This window comes from Phoenix dactylifera, chromosome 1 (genome assembly GCF_009389715.1).
Source record: "Phoenix dactylifera cultivar Barhee BC4 chromosome 1, palm_55x_up_171113_PBpolish2nd_filt_p, whole genome shotgun sequence".
NCBI classification, from domain to species: domain Eukaryota; kingdom Viridiplantae; phylum Streptophyta; class Magnoliopsida; order Arecales; family Arecaceae; genus Phoenix; species Phoenix dactylifera.
Genome location: NC_052392.1, coordinates 19,111,411 through 19,131,161, shown reverse-complemented (window position 1 = coordinate 19,131,161; position 19,751 = coordinate 19,111,411). Strand labels below are relative to the sequence as shown.

Below are 19,751 nucleotides of genomic sequence, written 5' to 3'. Positions count from 1 at the left end.
CCGCACTGTAGCAGGCGTGGTCACTGTACCTGGCGAGGTTCTTGCAGCCGAACCTCGCTGCGCTGTAGCATGCTGGCTGACCGTGGCTGGATCGGGCTGAGGCATGGCTTTGGCGGGGCTGCGCATGCGGTGGGCTCGGCTATGGTTGGGCATACTCGGCCGAGGCTTGGGCACGTATGGGCGCACAGTTGGCTCGGCCAAGGCTTGGCATGCATGGGTGCGGTGTGTGCGGCTCGGGCATGGTCTCGGCCGACCATGGGCGTGCTTGGCCGAATGAAGGGGCTTGGCCAAGGCTTTTCCCAGCAAAGTGGTTGGCCTTGGCTTGACCCTCCGTTGGCCTCTTCATGGCCTGATGTCCTCTTTGGTTGGCGCGGCCACTTTGGCCTTCGATAGGCACATGGTCCTCTCTTGGCTCGGTGCTTTCTTGGTGTTGCTTGCGTGGGTCCTCAACAAACCCCCTCCCTTGAAAAATATCCTTGCCCCCAAGGATATATTCTGAGTGTTGCCGAACTCCTTCATGGGCTTCTTGTGTAGCTTCTTCTTTAGGCTTTCGGCCGTACAGTGTCTCCAACATCTTGGCCTCACAAAGCCTCATGTCATTGCTGCCCCAATAGATTAACCGTCTCCAAGTCTTCAACCCTTCCCCATAGGAAGAGTGCTCTGCTCGAGTGTGAAGGCACCTAGGATGTCCGCCCACTTGGCTGTTGTGGAAGTGCCCAGACATGTCCCTGTAGAAGTTAGGAATTATAGGCACATGGACATACCGCATGTAGAAGGTCAGCCCTTCCCAGTCATGGTCTTCTCGTGTGGTTGATGCCTTCGGTACGTTGCTCAAATGGAATAGCATCTGCCACGTCTTCAATCTTCCCCAGTGGGAGAAGTGCTTCACTATGCTTCGAAGCCATCTCGGATGTCCACTTTCGTTGATGTTGTGGAAGTGCCCGGTCATGTTCTTGCTGAAGTTAGGAATCATGTGCACATGAACATACTGAATGTAGAAGATCCACCCTATTTGGTCATGGTCACAAATTCGCAACTTGTTGTCGGTAAGGGTTGCACCAACATGATCTTCTGTAGTCATCCCGGGTTGTTTGGTTTCATAGCTTGCTGCTGTAGGTCCAGTTGCAGCATCCTCTTTGCTGCAATCATTCGGCAAGAATGCTTGGCCGATCTCTTGATGCTCTGATTCATCACTGCTGCCATCTTCATCAGAAAATTGAGACACCTTGGTTTGGATTGGGGTTGCAGAATTTGGGGCAGCTGCTAGAATTTCTGCGGTTGCAGAAATTTCTGGTTCACTGTGGGATTTCATGCTGCTGCTTGCTGCTGCACCAATAGGATTTTCAGCGGTGACTTCGGCCTCCTGTAATTCTGCAATCTGAAGATCAACAGCCTCTGTTTGATGAGGGACATTAGCTCGGTGGGCTGCTGCAACGGTTGCAGAAATTTCAGCTGTTTCTGGAATTTCTGCTGCTATAGGAATTGCTGATACAGAATTGGGTTCCTCCACAGCCAACCGTTGCTGGTTATCTTCTTCCAAGGTTGCTGCTGTATCCTTAGTTGTTGCAGCTAGTTGCTGAGGTTTTGGGGCTGCACAATTGGCTTTGAAATCAAGTTCATGGTCGTTGGCTAATTTTGTATTGGTGCTGGACGTTGGAAAATTGAGTCTAGGTTCTTTTAGCCCCCTCTCTTGAAGCCGTACATCCCTAGTAGCACTCTCATCATAGAATCACCAATCAGCCGCCTCCTCCTATCCATGTGTTCTCTCCGGCCTTCAAGCCTTCGAGCACGGAAAGGCTCCTCTTCGGACTCCGTCTCATCATCTGCATACCATCTTTTTACCACAACTCCTTGGCCTTCTAGTCTTCCTCCTTTTCTCCTCTCTACAACACTTCTTCGGCTCATGTTCTCCCTCATATTTTTTCTTATGTTTTGCCTCATGTTATGCCTCAGGTCATCATCATCATCACTCTCGCTTTCATACCATACTCGGTCTTGCCGAGAGGCATGTGACCTAGGCATTTCTCCATAAGTTCTCTTTTGTTCCTTCTCTCTTTCCCATCCACCTATTCTCTTTTCTAATCTCTCCATCTTCTCCCTTCTTTCTCTCCTTATTTCAGCCATGCTCATTGCCATTGTATTTGACAAGTTTTCCAATGCCCGGTTTAGGTTGGCTGAACTAACTTCTAGGGCCTTCAACCTCCTATCCTGATTGTTATTTCGGGGTACTCCATCTCCTTTTAACCCTCTGATTTAGAATTCTAAAAGCATGAGACAACAGCCCTTCTAACTCCCAAAAATCAGAACTCAATAAACCCCAAAAAACTTGTTGCACAAAAATTTCTGGACTGCAGAAAATTTCTGCGGCAGTCCACAAACTTCAGCAGCCAGTTTCACCTTCAAAACAGAATCAATTCACCCCCCAAAGAGACCTATGACAGTAACAAATAACCTCAGAAACTCTCCACAAAAAATCAGAATTAAAGCTTCAGGAAAACCCTGGCCGTATCAACCTAAACAAACACCTTGTTGCAGAATTTTTCTGCAACACAGAAACTTCTCAAACCAGTCCCCAAACCTCCTGCGGTTGTCACCCAAAGGATGAACCAACCTACCTGATTTGTACACCACTCAATCAGCCTCCGACAGGGGTTTCACAAGGATGAAAAACAGAAAATTAAATCTCCCAATCGAATACAAGTTCAAGCCCAATATAAGATGCAGAATTTTTATGAACTTCAGATTAAGATATATGGGCTGCAGAATTTTTAATCACCCTCGGATCAACCAATATGGGTTTCAGAAAGTTAAAACAGCAATGGATCAAATATATTTAACACCCAAATCCAATCTCCCAACACTCCAATTCAGATCCGAAAATTTCTGCAGGATCCTTAAAGATCAAGATATATGTATTGCAGAATTTCAGATCAAGGACATGTGGTTGCAGAATTTTTAAAACAACTCCAGATCCTAATATGCTCCACAAATCTATTCCCCCAAACACCAAAAATCAGATCTGGAATTTTCTGCAGATGAGAATGTTACCTCCTTGAAGAATATATATCTTAATGAAAGCACCAATTTGATGGGGGTGCGGCCTAGAACCCCTCACCAAGCCCTTTTCCCTCGCGCGCCTTGCGTGCGGCTTCAAAATATGCTGATGATGGACTGATTGTAGGTAACGCCGGTGGAATAACTCAAAAGGAGATCAACAATGAAAGCAAACTGAATTTAATTCCACTCCAATTGAAGAACAAATGACGACAATCAAAAGCAAATAACAAGAACAACGAAAAGCAAAAGAAATCTAGCAAAGGATCAAAAGGATCCCTTTCTAGACCAATCTAGTGGAGATTGATTTATCAACCACTAGCCCAAGTCCTAGAACAGAAGATCTAAGGACCTAAATCTATTGAAGGCCTAACCCCCAATAGCTCAAGCCTTACGACCGACTCTCTCACAAGAGAAACAAGACTCAACTCATAGATCATTGGATTCCCTACAATGGCCCCTCACAACCTTATTTATTGGCTAAGCCCTAGACAAAACTAAGTAACCCTCTTTTGATAAACATGACATATTGTCTTCTCATGGATCCAAGGCCTTTCCACCGTTGATTGGCATGATATCTATGGCTCAAAATCACCCACGAAGAGGTCCTCCCGCAGCTGGTTTGACATTGATCCTTGGTCGTTGAAGGGTGGGCAATGGATGGCTGGATCTGCACGGATCCCACATACTGGGCGCACGGGATGCATGTCCCGGTTGGGGCTAGAAGAGTCCCAGTCCGGGAGGGACTGGGACTGGGCGCGCGGGATGCGTGTCCCAGTTGACCGGGTCGCGTGTCCGGGCTGGCAGAGTCCCAGTCCGAGTGGGACTGGGGCTGGGGCGCGCTGCAGGCTGGCTGGCACGCGCAATCGCGCGTGCGGGTGCGGGCAAGCGGGCAGGCGCGCGAGGGCGCTGGGCGTGCGTGGGCCTGGGCGTGCGGGCGCTGTTGCGCTCAGGGCTGGGCGCGCGCGGGCTTAGGCAGGCGAGGTTCGGCCAGCCTGGCCGAACCTCGCCGCACTGTAGCAGTTTGGCTTGCGGGTTGGCCGAACCTCGCCGCACTGTAGCAGTCTGGCTTGCAGGCTGGCCGTGCGCGGTCACTGTAGCTGGCGACGTTCTTGCCCAAGAACCTCGTCGCACTGTAGCAGGCGTGGTCACTGTAGCTGGCAAAGTTCTTGCAGCCGAACCTCGCCGCACTGTAGCATGCTGGCTGACCGCGGCTGGACCTAGCTGAGGCATGGCTCTGGCGGGGCTGTGCATGCGGTGGGCTCGGCCATGGCTGGGCATGCTCGGCCGAGGCTTGGGCGCGCAGTTGGCTCGGCCGAGGTTGGGCGTGCTCGGCCGAGGCTTGGCATGCATGGGTGCGGTGTGTGCGGCTCGGGCATGGTCTCGGCCGACCATGGGCATGCTTGGCCAAATGAAGGGGCTTGGCTAAGGCTTTTTCTGGCAAAGTGGTTGGCCTTGGCTTGACCCTCCGTTGGCCTCTTCATGGCCTGATGTCCTCTTTGGTTGGCGCGGCCACTTTGGCCATCGATTGGCACATGGTCCTCTCTTGGCTCGGTGCTTTCTTGGTGTTGCTTGCATGGGTCCTCAACAGGCGCGCACGGAGGGCCGCGCACGGTTTGCTGGTGCGCGCGCGGGGGGCCGCACGCTGGCTGGTGGGCGCGCACAGGTCTGCGCGCCTACTGTTGTGCGCGTGGAGGGCCGCATGCCTGGGATGCGCGCGCGCGGTTGGCCGCGCGCACCTGAGGCTGCATGGGCGCACGGAGGGCCGCGAGCTGCTGTGGGCGTGCGCGGGGGTCCGCACTCGGCTGTTGCTGAGCGAGCGCGCGGTTGGCCGTGCGCTGCTGTGGTGGGTGCAGAACCTCGCGCAAGTGCTGGGCAGGGCCTGCGCGGGGCTGAGCCGGCTGCTGGCGAGGTTGGCCACTGCTTGAGCAAACCTCCAAGCAGTGGATTTGGCCTTCTGGTTGGTCTTGGCCGAGATTGGCCTCGGCCAAATCTTCAGGATTTTAGTTTGGCAGGGTTTTTAGGTGACGTGGCCATCTTGGGTCAGCAACACATGGCCCAACGTTGGGCCTAAATGTTTCAGCCCGAGCCTGAACTGCTGTTTAGGACAGGGCATATCCTGACTTGACATGGCATGAACCTACCACATAAGGCACACTGGCCATGATGATCCAGGGAGAGGGGGATGGTGTTGGGAACCCGCCCATGCCGCTGATATTTCAAAACAAAAATCAGATGGCAGCGGAAAGGGGGCATGTGCGGGATCAACGTTCATCGCATGAACGTTGTTTCGAGACCTTTCGTAATTAGATAAGAATTAAAACTTTTAAATGCATTTAGAAGATCAGATCTTCACCTTGTGCGGGTAGATGATCACCGCAAACTGAAGTTCGTGGTCTAGGATGAAGGTTCGCTTGAAGCCGTTCAAGTGCCCGGCCTCTACGGGTATCCACACGAAGCAGTGATCCGATCAAAGCTCTCTTGTCTTCCCGGGGTGCTAGCTCCCTTGCAAAGGCTTCTTTTGATGGCTGATTTCCTCTCTTTCAATCAACCCTTGATTGTGCTTGAGAGGAGGAAGAAGAAGGATGAAGAAGAGGAAGAAGATCCAAGCCCCTGCAGCCTTCTTTCTATCTCCCTGCGTTGGATGGAGGAAGAGAGGGGAAGGAGGCCGCCACCCTTTCTTTTGCCTTCTCTCTTGCTTGCGGCTGAAACAAGGGAGGATGAGGGATGGCCACGGCTTGGAGGAGGAAGAGAGGGGTTCTCACTTGGGGGCCGGCCCTAGTCCTCCTTTTAAAAGGAGTGGAGCTCCTAACATTTAGGAGCTCCATGACAACTTGCCTTTCTCTTCTCCCTTCTCCACATGGAAAAGGGAGGGGCATATTCCCCTCCTCATGGTTAACCCTAATCCACATTAAGTAGGGTTTGAAATGCCCCAATGTGGTCAAGCCCTAATCCAATTAGGCTTAGCCCAAGGGTGAACCAATTAGGATCCAATCTAGGTAAGTCCTAATCCAATTAGAACTTAAATCAATTTTGACTCAATTGAACTCTTCAATCCTAGTCCAATTAGGAGTCTTATTGATTCATTAGATTAATAATTAATTGTGACTTAAGAAACCCTAATCCAAATTAGGACATATTTAATTTTAGTCCTAATCCAATTAGGACTCTATTTGAATCCGAAGTCCTAATCTGATTAGGACTCTAGGAATCCTACTCCAAGTAGGAATCCAATTTTGATTCAAAACTCCTAATCTCATTAGGATTGCAGGAATCCTATTCCAAGTAGGAATCCCAGTCCTACTCCAACTAGGATTCCCAGTCCTAATCCAATTAGGACTCTAGGAATCCTACCCGAAGTAGGACTCTTGTTTTAAGTCCAATTAATTAATTTCCTTTGTTCCTTCTTCAACTTCTTATCAATCAAATTGATTACTTGTGATTCATAATCACTTTTCAACCATCGGATCGGTCAATACTTCTAGTGTGTGTGACCCCATAGGTTCTACTCTGACTGGTAGTGAGATATATTATGATCTCTATCACAATATCATTGAAAACTCCTTTCAATGGGTTTGAACGATTCCAACTCAACTCATTAGGGTTTATCGATCATCAAGATAATCCTTATGAGTCCCACCATCCACCAGTGACACCTAGCAGCATGTAGTGGCTACCCAGTAGAATAGAAAGATGAACCTCTAGGTGCAGTTAACGTGTGATACAGTCCTACTATCGTGGATCCCTACAGGACGGAGGTCATGGACAATTCGTCAAACCCCATCGTCTGTCATATGTCAAGATTTATTCGACTTGAGTTCGATAGTGGAAAATTCTTTTCCCACTTTATATTACTGCCCTGGCCAAGGTCTTAGAACTCAGTCTAACAAATCACATAGGATCACTCCTCTTCTATCAAGGTCGATAGATTCCTTATAGGTGCATACCCTACTCCTACAGTGAACTTACTGCAGCCAATCTACACTGCATGGACCCATATGGCTAGAGACCATGTATGTGTGCAGTCAAACTACAATAACCTCACTGTGAGTAGCCGAAGCACCGCAGGTCAAAGGACCAGTCACACTACTGCAACATCAAGCAAGTCACTGACGAGTGGATAGACATCCAAGTGACTTCTTGTCTTGGTCACGCTCAGTACCCTTGTTCTCTAACAAACACCTGCACTATCACTTCAGTGTCCCTACACTGTGGACTCAAGTCTCGTCCATCCAGAAGGAAAGTGATCTGTGCACTGATCGGATCGATCACCGTCCTCGTGATGATCCATTGATCAGGAGCATTTAGAAATTAATCACCAATGATACATGGCTCAAATTCTTAACTCTTGAGAATATGTATCATCATCTTATTAATTTCTTGGACGATTCATAGACACATAAATAATATGAATGAAAAAGATGCCTTTTATTTATTCAATAATAAACAGTCAAGTACAAAATTATGTCCCTAGAATCAACAATGTGTCAGCCAAATTGGCTTCTAGGGCATACATCTAACAATCTCCCACTTGCACTAAAGCCAATTGGTCATATATCTTAGGCCCATCTTCTCAAGGTGGGCTTCAGTCTTTTGCTGACTCAGCTGCTTAGTGAACGGGTCCGCCACGTTATCCGCGGAGTCTACTCTCTGCACCTTTACATATTTCTTCTCAACATAGTCGCGTATGAGATGGAAGCGCCGCTCTATATGCTTAGACTTCTGATGAGACCTTGGCTCCTTAGCAAGGGCTATGGCGCCATTATTATCGCAGTAGAGTGTTATGGCATCTGATGTCATCACGTCCAACTCTGCAATGAATTTCTTGAACCAGAAGCCTTCCTTAGCAGCTTCAGAGGCGGCGATGTATTCAGCTTCCATAGTAGAATCAGCAATGATCGGTTGTTTAGAACTCTTCCAATTTACCGTACCACCATTGCACAAGAACACATATCCAGATGACTTCCAGTCATCGACATCAGTCATGAAGTCTGAATCTGTGTACCCTTCTACCTTTAACTCCGATGATCCTCCAAAAACCAAGAATAAATCTTTAGTTCTTCTCAAGTACTTAAGAATATTCTTCACAGCTGTCCAGTGTTCTTCACCTGGATTCGACTGATATCTGCTTGTGACACTCACAGCAAGAGCTATATCAGGTCGTGTACGCAGCATGGCATACATGAGGCTTCCTATTGCCGATGCATAGGGAATCTTGCTCATGCGTTGAATCTCTTCAGATGTGTTGGGGCACATCTTCTTGGAGAGATGAATTCCATGCCTAAGGGGTAAGAGACCCCTCTTGGAGTTTTCCATGCTGAACCTCTTCAGCACCTCCTCTATGTACATCTTCTGTGAAAGGCCAAGCATCCTTTTAGATCTATCTCTATAGACCTTTATTCCCAAAATATAGGATGCTTCCCCAAGGTCTTTCATGGAGAATTCTTTTGACAACCAGACCTTGACCGAGGTTAGCATGGGAATATCATTCCCAATCAGGAGAATGTCATCTACGTACAGTACGAGAAATACGACAGCGCTCCCACTAACCCTTTTGTAAACACACGGTTCCTCTTCATTTTTGATGAAATCAAACATTTTGATTGCGTCATCGAAACGAGTGTTCCAACTCCGAGATGCTTGCTTTAGTCCATAGATGGACCTTTGCAGCTTGCAGACCTTGTGATCTCCATCACTGGAAGTGAAACCCAAAGGCTGTTCCATATAGATGTCTTCATTAAGATATCCATTCAGGAAAGCAGTTTTCACATCCATCTGCCAGATTTCATAATCATGAAATGCTGCAATGGCAAGCAGTGTTCGGATGGATTTCAGCATGGCTACAGGTGAAAAGGTCTCCTGATAGTCAATGCCTTCGCGCTGACTATACCCTTTCGCCACAAGCCTTGCCTTATAGGTCTCTACCTCTCCATCCGAACCTATTTTCCTTTTGTAGATCCATTTACATCCAATAGGTACAATACCTTCTGGTGGATCTACTAAGGTCCATACTTGGTTGGAATGCATGGAGTCTAACTCTGACTTCATGGCTTCCAGCCATTTCTCGGAATCGATATCAGATATCGCCTCATCGTAGGTTTTGGGATCTTGTGTATGATCCCTATCTCCCACTAGGAACATTTCCTCGGTATCCTCTTCTAGTATACCTAAGTATCTATCGGGAGGATGGGAGACCCTACTAGATCTACGAGGTGGTCGAGGGACATCGTGTACTGGCTCTGTATGAATGGGTTCGATAGGATCCATGACTCGTTGCTTTTCAGAGACTTTCTCTTCAAGCTCAATTTTCCTCCCACTGCCTCTATCAAGGATAAACTAATTTTCCAAGAAGATGGCATGACGGCTCACAAACACATTGTGATCCTCTGAGACGTAAAAATTGTATCCTAATGACTCTTTAGGATATCCTATAAAACGAGCACTTATGGTCCTAGCCTCTAACTTGTCCGCTTGTAGTCTCTTGACGTGGGCCGGACATCCCCAAATCTTGAGATGACCCAGACTTGGTTTCTTACCATGCCATATCTCATACGGTGTGGTAGGAACGGATTTAGAGGGAACTCTATTCAATAAATAAATCACTGTGAGTAAGGCATCTTCCCAAAGAAACATAGGTAAATCAGTGAAGCTCATCATGGACCTGACCATATCCAATAGGGTCCGATTCCTCCTCTCTGACATCCCGTTGAGTTGAGGTGTACCCGGAGGTGTCCATTGTGAGACTATGCCGTTTTCTTTGAGATAGTCCCGGAATTTCCCACTAAGGTATTCTCCTCCTTGGTCTGATCGAAGAGCCTTAAGAGGTTTACCGGTTTGTTTTTCTACTTCATTCTTGAACTCTTTGAACTTTTCAAAAGATTCAGACTTGTGTCTCATAAGATACACATATCCATACCGTGAATAATCATCGGTAAAGGTAATGAAGTAAGAATAACGTCCCCTGGCTAGCACATCGAATGGGCCACATACATCTGTATGTACTAGGGTAAGTATTTCAGTGGTCCTCTCCCCATGTCCTACAAAGGGCAGTTTAGCCATTTTTCCTTGAAGACAGGACTCGCAAACTGGATATGACTCGGAAGTCAATGAGCCTAAAAGCCCATCTTTATCCATTTTGTTCATTCTGTCCTCTCCAATATGGCCAAGCCTGAGGTGCCACAAATATCTTTGGTTTATCTCATCTCTAGATCTTTTGGATCCTTTGGCACTCACTTCTTGCTCGGTAATATTCACAGATACATCCATATGTAAATGATAGAGACTGTCGATCATGAAACCACGTGCGACTATTTTATTTCTTAAATAAATAGAACAGCAGTCTTTGTCAAAAGTAAAAACATGACCTTCCTGTGCTAGACATGAAACAGAAATTAAATTTCTGCTAGCAGCAGGTACATAATAGCAGTCTCTAAGTAATAAACTAAATCCAGACGGTAGTCGCAGATGGTAGGTGCCCACAGCCACAGCAGCAACTTTTGCCCCGTTGCCAACCCGAAGGGTTACTGCACCTTCCGCCAGCCTTCTACTTTCCTTTAGACCCTGCATGGTAGTGCACAAATGAGCACTAGAACCAGAATCTATAACCCAACTAGAAGTAGAAGAAACCGTTAGATTAGTTTCAATTATGAGCAAGTTTATACCTTCTGAAGGCGTGTCACCTTTCTTATTCTTCAGGCTCTCGAGGTATGAAGGACAGTTTCTCTTCCAGTGGCCTTCGACATTGCAGTGGAAACATTTTCCTTTGTCGTTAGCCTTTTTCTTTTGAACTTCCTTCTTTGGCTTCTTGTCTTTCTTCTGCTTCCTAGCAGGCTTCTTTTTCTTCCAAGTAGACTTTCTCTTGGAACCAGAAGTCAACTCAGCAGCAAGGACATTGCCCCTTGAACTTTTCAAGGCTCCCTCAGCAGTTACCAACATGTTGATCAGTTCAGTCTTAGTGCATTCAATCTTATTCATGTGGTAGTTTACTATAAACTGACCAAATGAATCAGGAAGTGACTGTAGGATCAAATCCACTTGCAATTCCTTGTGCATGTTCATTCCGAGCTTCTCAAGCTCCTCTAGGTCCTTGATCATAGTCAGACCATGATCATGGACAGACTGCCCTTCGCGCATCTTTGTCTTGAAGAGCCTCTTGGACACTTCAAAACGAGCTGTGCGACTCTGCTCACCATACAACTCTTGCAGGTGTGCTAGTATGTCCCTAGCAGTCTTGAGATTCTCATGCTGGCATTGGAGTTCATTAGACATGGATGCCATCATATAGCATTTGACTCTAATGTCATCATCCAGCCACTTTTGATGCATCTGTCGCTGAATATCAGTAGGACGTGCTGGTATTGTGGGGATATCTGAATCGAGTATGTAGCCTATTTTCTCACAGCTCAAAACAATTTTGAGATTCCTAAGCCAGTCCTTGTAATTGGTTCCGGTCAATCGATTGGTCTCAAGAATACGGGTCAAAGGGTTTGAAGCTGACATTGTATCTGCAGAGAGTAAAGATTCTAGTTAGACTTTTGTACTTGATCCTAATCTGTTCTAAGGTCTTTTAGAATAAATGTAACTCCCACTATTTTCTTGAATCCCTCACACTCCTCTGGTAGGGAAACGGAAATCCCACACGACTAGGGTTTCTAGTAGGTACTGCGGTCCCACCAATTTACATGCCACCTCACCTAACAGTTATTGGTGACACATAGATTGATGAATGTACAACTCTTGTACAATGCTTCTCAAGCATGTTGCAGTGCAACTTGGTCTCTAAGCCATGAAAACCTCACCTAATAGTTATTGGTCCCATCGCTTAGTTAAGTCAGACCCACCGTATAACCGTAGGAATAAAGTCGTCATTGGGTCCTCACCTAACAGTTATTGGTGCCCAACCCCACCTTTATCCTACAACATCTCATGTCTATAGAGAGGTCCAGCCCCCCGATGCAACTTGACCACTGTGTCCAGCCGAGACAAATCAACATCAGAAAGGCCTTAGCAGCTCTACTACAGTGGAAGACCTATTGACTTAATATTGGTTAATCAGGTCTTAGTGTTTGCAACTTGAGCTCTTCATAAGAGGTAATCGAACAATTGGCCAGGTAAGCAGGTGGGAGGCTCCCCTTACTCAGAGAGTAAGGTCCTAATTAAGTAACCACCTTTCATGCTTTCCTAGACACCAATTAGATCAATTAATCTAATATGACTTGCTCATGTCGGTTCACTCTCGACTTGATTGAGGAGGTTTTGATTTAGGTCTCAATTGGGTTTGCTACATCACATGTAAACCTATCTATCCGACTCACATTCACATCACATGCAAACGGCACATTGCAGGCAGTTATAATCGCAGCAATAATTAAAGCTAAACTTTAAATAGGTGATGATCATGGATTCTAGTTAGGTCGTATTACAAACACATGCACGTCAATCGATCAACTGGTCTTCAACTCTTGAATTGGTTCCAAGCCTCCTTGATCCGATCCTTGATCAACTCTTGATCCAATCGCCATCAACCGCTTAGACCCCTGTTCATCTCATGCATCATCTTCGACTTGATCGTTGACGTACATCACATCACAGAAATACAACCAGATGTAAAATAAAAATAAAAATAAATTACATCTCCTTTTAGGAGGCACGCAGGCCTCTCAAAACATCAAATAAGATGCATGCAAGCATCTGAAAAATTACATGACATCGCAGATCACATCGCAGGTCATTACATTTGATACCAAAAGGGTTTGAATCCTATGATCATCACCATATGCAACAATTATAATTTTCAGATCTGAAAACTAACTGATTATGTCATGACATAGGTTGCTGATCATGCTAATCATGATTCTAAACTTTGTAATCTCATTAACAACGCAATTAGAATTATCATTTTATCACATAAAAATCAGCATGCAAAAATCAGCACCCCTGAAAAATCTGCATGCAGAAATTTTCAGCATGCATGATCATTCAATTTTCAGATCTAATAAGCCTTTAGATATTTAATTCTTACCTTAATCTACGAAGCCTAGGCTCTGATACCACTGTTGGAAACCCGCCCATGCCGCTGATATTTCAAAACAAAAATCAGATGGCAGCGGAAAGGGGGCATGTGCGGGATCAACGTTCATCGCATGAACGTTGTTTCGAGACCTTTCGTAATTAGATAAGAATTAAAACTTTTAAATGCATTTAGAAGATCAGATCTTCACCTTGTGCGGGTAGATGATCACCGCAAACTGAAGTTCGTGGTCTAGGATGAAGGTTCGCTTGAAGCCGTTCAAGTGCCCGGCCTCTACGGGTATCCACACGAAGCAGTGATCCGATCAAAGCTCTCTTGTCTTCCCGGGGTGCTAGCTCCCTTGCAAAGACTTCTTTTGATGGCTGATTTCCTCTCTTTCAATCAACCCTTGATTGTGCTTGAGAGGAGGAAGAAGAAGGATGAAGAAGAGGAAGAAGATCCAAGCCCCTGCAGCCTTCTTTCTATCTCCTTGCGTTGGATGGAGGAAGAGAGGGGAAGGAGGCCGCCACCCTTTCTTTTGCCTTCTCTCTTGCTTGCGGCTGAAACAAGGGAGGATGAGGGATGGCCACGACTTGGAGGAGGAAGAGAGGGGTTCTCACTTGGGGGCCGGCCCTAGTCCTCCTTTTAAAAGGAGTGGAGCTCCTAACATTTAGGAGCTCCATGACAACTTGCCTTTCTCTTCTCCCTTCTCCACATGGAAAAGGGAGGGGCATATTCCCCTCCTCATGGTTAACCCTAATCCACATTAAGTAGGGTTTGAAATGCCCTAATGTGGTCAAGCCCTAATCCAATTAGGCTTAGCCCAAGGGTGAACCAATTAGGATCCAATCTAGGTAAGTCCTAATCCAATTAGAACTTAAATCAATTTTGACTCAATTGAACTCTTCAATCCTAGTCCAATTAGGAGTCTTATTGATTCATTAGATTAATAATTAATTGTGACTTAAGAAACCCTAATCCAAATTAGGACATATTTAATTTTAGTCCTAATCCAATTAGGACTCTATTTGAATCCGAAGTCCTAATCTGATTAGGACTCTAGGAATCCTACTCCAAGTAGGAATCCAATTTTGATTCAAAACTCCTAATCTCATTAGGATTGCAGGAATCCTATTCCAAGTAGGAATCCCAGTCCTACTCCAACTAGGATTCCCAGTCCTAATCCAATTAGGACTCTAGGAATCCTACCCGAAGTAGGACTCTTGTTTTAAGTCCAATTAATTAATTTCCTTTGTTCCTTCTTCAACTTCTTATCAATCAAATTGATTACTTGTGATTCATAATCACTTTTCAACCATCGGATCGGTCAATACTTCTAGTGTGTGTGACCCCATAGGTTCTACTCTGACTGGTAGTGAGATATATTATGATCTCTATCACAATATCATTGAAAACTCCTTTCAATGGGTTGGAACGATTCCAACTCAACTCATTAGGGTTTATCGATCATCAAGATAATCCCTATGAGTCCCACCATCCACCAGTGACACCTAGCAGCATGTAGTGGCTACCCAGTAGAATAGAAAGATGAACCTCTAGGTGCAGTTAACGTGTGATACAGTCCTACTATCGTGGATCCCTACAGGACGGAGGTCATGGACAACTCGTCAAATTCCATCGTCTGTCATATGTCAAGATTTATTCGACTTGAGTTTGATAGTGGAAAACTCTTTTTCCACTTTATATTACTGCCCTGGCCAAGGTCTTAGAACTCAGTCTAACAAATCACATAGGATCACTCCTCTTCTATCAAGGTCGATAGATTCCTTATAGGTGCATACCCTACTCCTACAGTGAACTTACTGCAGCCAATCTACACTGCATGGACCCATATGGCTAGAGACCATGTATGTGTGCAGTCAAACTACAATAACCTCACTGTGAGTAGCCGAAGCACCGCAGGTCAAAGGACCAGTCACACTACTGCAACATCAAGCAAGTCACTGACGAGTGGATAGACATCCAAGTGACTTCTTGTCTTGGTCACGCTCAGTACCCTTGTTCTCTAACAAGCACCTGCACTATCACTTCAGTGTCCCTACACTGTGGACTCAAGTCTCGTCCATCCAGAAGGAAAGTGATCTGTGCACTGATCGGATCGATCACCGTCTTCGTGATGATCCATTGATCAGGAGCATTTAGAAATTAATCACCAATGATACATGGCTCAAATTCTCAACTCTTGATAATATGTATCATCTTATTAATTTCTTGGACGATTCATAGACACATAAATAATATGAATGAAAAAGATGCCTTTTATTTATTCAATAATAAACAGTCAAGTACAAAATTATGTCCCTAGAATCAACAATGTGTCAGCCAAATTGGCTTCTAGGGCATACATCTAACAGATGGAGGCAGTGATCATGGATAAGGTGGTAGCAGTGAGGAAAAGAGACATGGAGGAGGGCTTGGGGGTACAAGCGCATGAGAGAGACAGAGAGGAAGATGAGGTCAAGGAGATGGTGGAGCTGGCTTAACTTCAACAACGAGAGGTAGGGAGGAGGGGTAGAGCAAGGGAGGAGGGGTGAAGGGAGTGAGCAAGGGGGAGGGAAGAAAACGTACTAAAACCACCAGGTGGTTGTGATGCTGCTATTGTCGAAGGAGAAATTGGGTAGGATGGTGGCTGCAGCTATAGAAGATGGGAAAGGTTTAGGCTGTGGGATTCTCCCATCAGCTTTTACTTATATGTTTTAACTCAAAATCATTCTTTAAAAAAAAACTGTCTAATCTAATATATAGGTTTTGACTTGTAGTATGAATATAGTGTATAAAATATAAACTTTATATTGTGCAGGTATATCAGGATGGATCAAGATAGGTTAAGAAAAGCCAATTCCAATTCCAGCCTAATATTCCATCGGGCCTAAGAAACCAGGCCGAACCCAGGCAGGGCACAGATCGAGTAGGGCCAGGTGAGTCGAGCTAGATTTGCTCAAGTCCAGTTTGTACTGACGTTTGAAAACTCGATTTTGGTACCAGTTTTATCTAGGTGTGTGAAGTTTCACTATTAGTAGTTTCGATGATTTTTAGAGTCTCACTCCAAGTTTTAAGATCCGGTGAAAAAAGATCTAGAAAAACATTCAAAAAAGAAAAATGAATGAAACCATGAAAATTTTTATACAACAATTTAGAATATTTTGTGTTAAATTGGTTCTTTATTGGAGTTGTATGTATAATTTTAGGCTGAAGTTAATATTGCATATGAGTAAAATTAAGTACATGGATATCTAGTCATGTGATTATGTAAGCATGTATGTATGTGTAGATAGCTTATGTTTATGTGTGTGTTAGTCACTCTTTAAGCTTCAATTCCCAAATTCATCGTTAAACTCACATGTATAGTGAGTTTGTGCATTTTTCTCATATTCTTGAGTTTGTCGCTATTTAGTAAATTGCATGCATTTGTAGAATGTCTTCTGTCTAGTTGTTCACACTATAAAGTATTGCAATAAGTGTTTACCAAAAAATTCTTTGCCTATGAAGGTTTAATTTTATTATCTATCTCTTCTAACTAAAGAAAGAGACAGAAAAACCGTTAAATTGATACTTACAGCCTGTGTACTTAAAATAAATAGAGACCTTGATATCATTGTAAACATAAAATAAAACGTACAAAAAGCATCTATGGCGGGTTTGGGCATGTTTCAGCTGAAACCACTGAAATTGGCCAATTTTGCGCTGATACTGACCGAAACTACTGAAATTGACTGAAACTCAAAATCAGGTGTTAATTTTGATTTAGTTTCGGCCAAAACAGATTAGGTTTCAACTGAAACTGGAAATGTTGGTAGGAAATCAATGTAAATATCTTGTCATCATCATCATGGCTGTCTCTTTTCTGAAATCTATATTTAACTTTCTATTTTGTGCATCCTTTATAAGCAGTTATCTCATATGAGCGTGATATCTTTCTTGGTGGCTGGTTGTCTGCTCCAATTTTTTTTTTCCTCTATTTTTTTTGTTGCTTGGCCGAGTGGATGTTCCTTCAGTATCCGAGTCAATATTTCATCTTGCTGTCTCTTGTGAATGCAGTAAGCTGCTCTTTCTCTGGCAAGTTTTTACACCTCTGATATACTTGATGTTTTGCTTTCTTTGCTTGCCGTGTTCATACTTTATATTATAAGTTGTTCAAGGCTGCTATTCTATATTTTTTTTTAACCATGGCTTATTTATTGTTGGTAATAAGGATAAAATGCCTCTAGGTCTTCTAGCTATTTGGTCATGGCCTACCTTATTGCCCATGTTGGTTGCTCATGTCGCATGTCATTCACTTGCAGAAAATCTTAACATCTTGATCTGTCTCAGTGGTATAGTTATTTGTCTTCCTGTGCAGGATCTCCCTGGCGCACTTGATGATGCTGCAGTAACCGAATCCCTGGAACTTCATAAGATAAAAAACCGGCAGTGGGCCATCTTTAAAACTTCAGCTATAAAAGGAGAAGGGCTATTTGAGGGCTTAGATTGGTAAGCTTAATTGACCATTTCAGTTTTCATCTAAATAATGAAGAGATGATAGCGTTTGCTCACTTAAGCTATGCCTCTCTGTGATCTGGTAATTTGTTTCCTGTTCTAGAAAATATGATTGAAGAAATCAAAATTCACATCACTAGTAAAGAGAAACTAAGTGCTATAGATTCTTGAAAAGAATCAAAAGGTAAACTTTCATAGACGAGCCTGACTAGTTTTATTCAATGATACCGGCCATGCTTTCTGCTTAGCAGATGCAACCTTTATGACAATTTAATGGTGGCTAACATGGTCCAGCAAGAAGATCTAAGACATAGTCGGCTTGTTATGGCCTTAGTATGACAGAACAACCTTATCTGATTTAGCTTTTCGTGGAATACTTGGATTTTCATATTCATTATGTTTTATCTGGCTTCCACTCTGTCCTTAACTATGTGCTGACCATAAAACTACCTTCTCAGAACGAGTGCAGTGGTTTTGAACTTCATTAGTTTTTGTGTAGAAGGTGAAGAAATTAGTGCACAAGAATAATATGCAGATGGCAAAGTAGAATAGATCAAGTGCAGTAACAAACATTGCTGTATGTTGATATTCATGTTTTGCAACTTGTGGTGAAAAACTATATGGCAAGTTACATGAATCGGTATTTATTCCATAGATGATTGATCTCAACAAACTCCATATAACATTTAATTTTTTATCCAGCATTCTTCTTCCATCTTATCTATCTGTTTGGATTTTCCAAGTGTGCAAGTCGTAGATCTTTATCCCTTCTGATGATTTGATGGTTGAACTCTTCAAACATTCACCAAAGCACATTCTCTTCCAGGGTGTTAAGTAGATATGGTTATTTTTTTCCACATAGGGATGCTCTAGTGAAAGTTGATTTAGAAACAAGATGGAAATTTCATGACATGCTGAAGCTTAGCGGGAAGTAATGTTCATTGGTGCAGGCTCAGTAACACTCTCAAGTCCGGAGGCTAATTTGTGGTGCAAGGGTGTACGTCTCTCTCAAGCCCAAAAGTGAGGCTGGATAGAATTATAAATCTTGTGAAAGGACGCAAGAAGATGATCTTGGTTCTTCATGCCATGATGGAAAATCTCGCTGAGATGTCTTATAACCAATGCTTTTTCTCACACATGTTTGCTTGTACAATGGTGGTTGAGTTGGAATATATGTCATTGGGACGCTAAGGACTTTCAGCAGCTGTAGAATGGGAGCAATTATTGTCTGAGGGTATAAAATTGTTTTACAGGATTGCCATTGATCATCGATTATTAATGTTCTACTTATCTATGGATTAGACAAATAACAGTGATTCCATTTTTAATTAGTGTTTCCAAACATTCGTTGTTGATGAGAGAAAACCTTATCAGGTACATATTGCCATTTCAGAAAGGTTTGTTAGTGCATTGAGGCTTTGCACGACAGGGATATGAAATGAAAAATAAAAAAATGCCTAATCATCACAAAACGGGCATCCTGGTGATGAATTTTAAGTTGAACTTTATTTCATCGAAGAGGGCTTGCATGCATGCGAAACTCTTTTTTGGCATAAATAAATTAATTAAAAAATAATAAAAATAGTAAAAAATAAAAAATAAACTATTAAAAGATTGGAAAAGCAAAAAATGTAAAATATAAAAAATACAAATTAATTTTATTATATATGATATTTATATCATAGGAATGAGAGAGTTTTTTTTTTTTCATAATTTTTGTTGGGTACTGTGGGACAACGTCTCAACCAAAATCTGAGCCCCTGGAACTGTCAGCAAGAAGAAGCAAAGAAAGACGAGGACGTAGAGGAAGTAGCAAAGAAGGTAGATTTAATAGCTCAAGTGTCTTGGAGCATATGATTAGATCAAATGCCATGACTAGGTACTGAGATAATCCAATGGATCTCAGTGGCCCTTTTACAACCATATCCTGCTGAAAGCAAACCGGTTAGCTGATCATTACTGATCATTCATAAGCAGCTCTTGATTCTACTGGTGGAACAGAGGAAGAAGCAAAAAATTTTTGAAGCATCAAAGTATCACCGAGCCAGAGTTGCCCCAGTTCCTGGCATGAGTGGGCATTATTATCATCTTGAGCCAGCACTAATATATATCCTACGATTGAATTAACACAAAAAATGTGCATTAGAACTCAATAAACAAACCTTTTAAAGGTTCTAATTTTTGAGAAAGA

General features: G+C 43.7%; 1 protein-coding gene across 3 annotated transcripts in view; it reads left to right on the top strand.

Annotated features, from left to right (window-relative positions):
- LOC103701705 (ADP-ribosylation factor 1) overlaps nucleotides 1-18,902 on the top strand; it is a 41,122-nt gene extending 22,220 nt beyond the window's left edge. The window contains exons 7-9 of one of the 3 annotated variants that reach the window (XR_003384629.2): nucleotides 15,885-16,002; nucleotides 17,424-17,554; nucleotides 18,511-18,902. Coding sequence is in view for 2 of the 3 variants with exons in the window: in XM_039128964.1 (XP_038984892.1) it covers nucleotides 17,424-17,554; nucleotides 18,423-18,495 (204 nt within the window). In the remaining variant the exon portion in view is untranslated. Of the gene's footprint in view, nucleotides 1-15,884; nucleotides 16,003-17,423; nucleotides 17,555-18,422 lie in introns of all 3 variants that reach the window. The other 2 variants (XM_039128964.1, XM_008783869.4) reach the window with 2 other exon arrangements.
- Nucleotides 18,903-19,751: the final 849 nt, after the last annotated feature.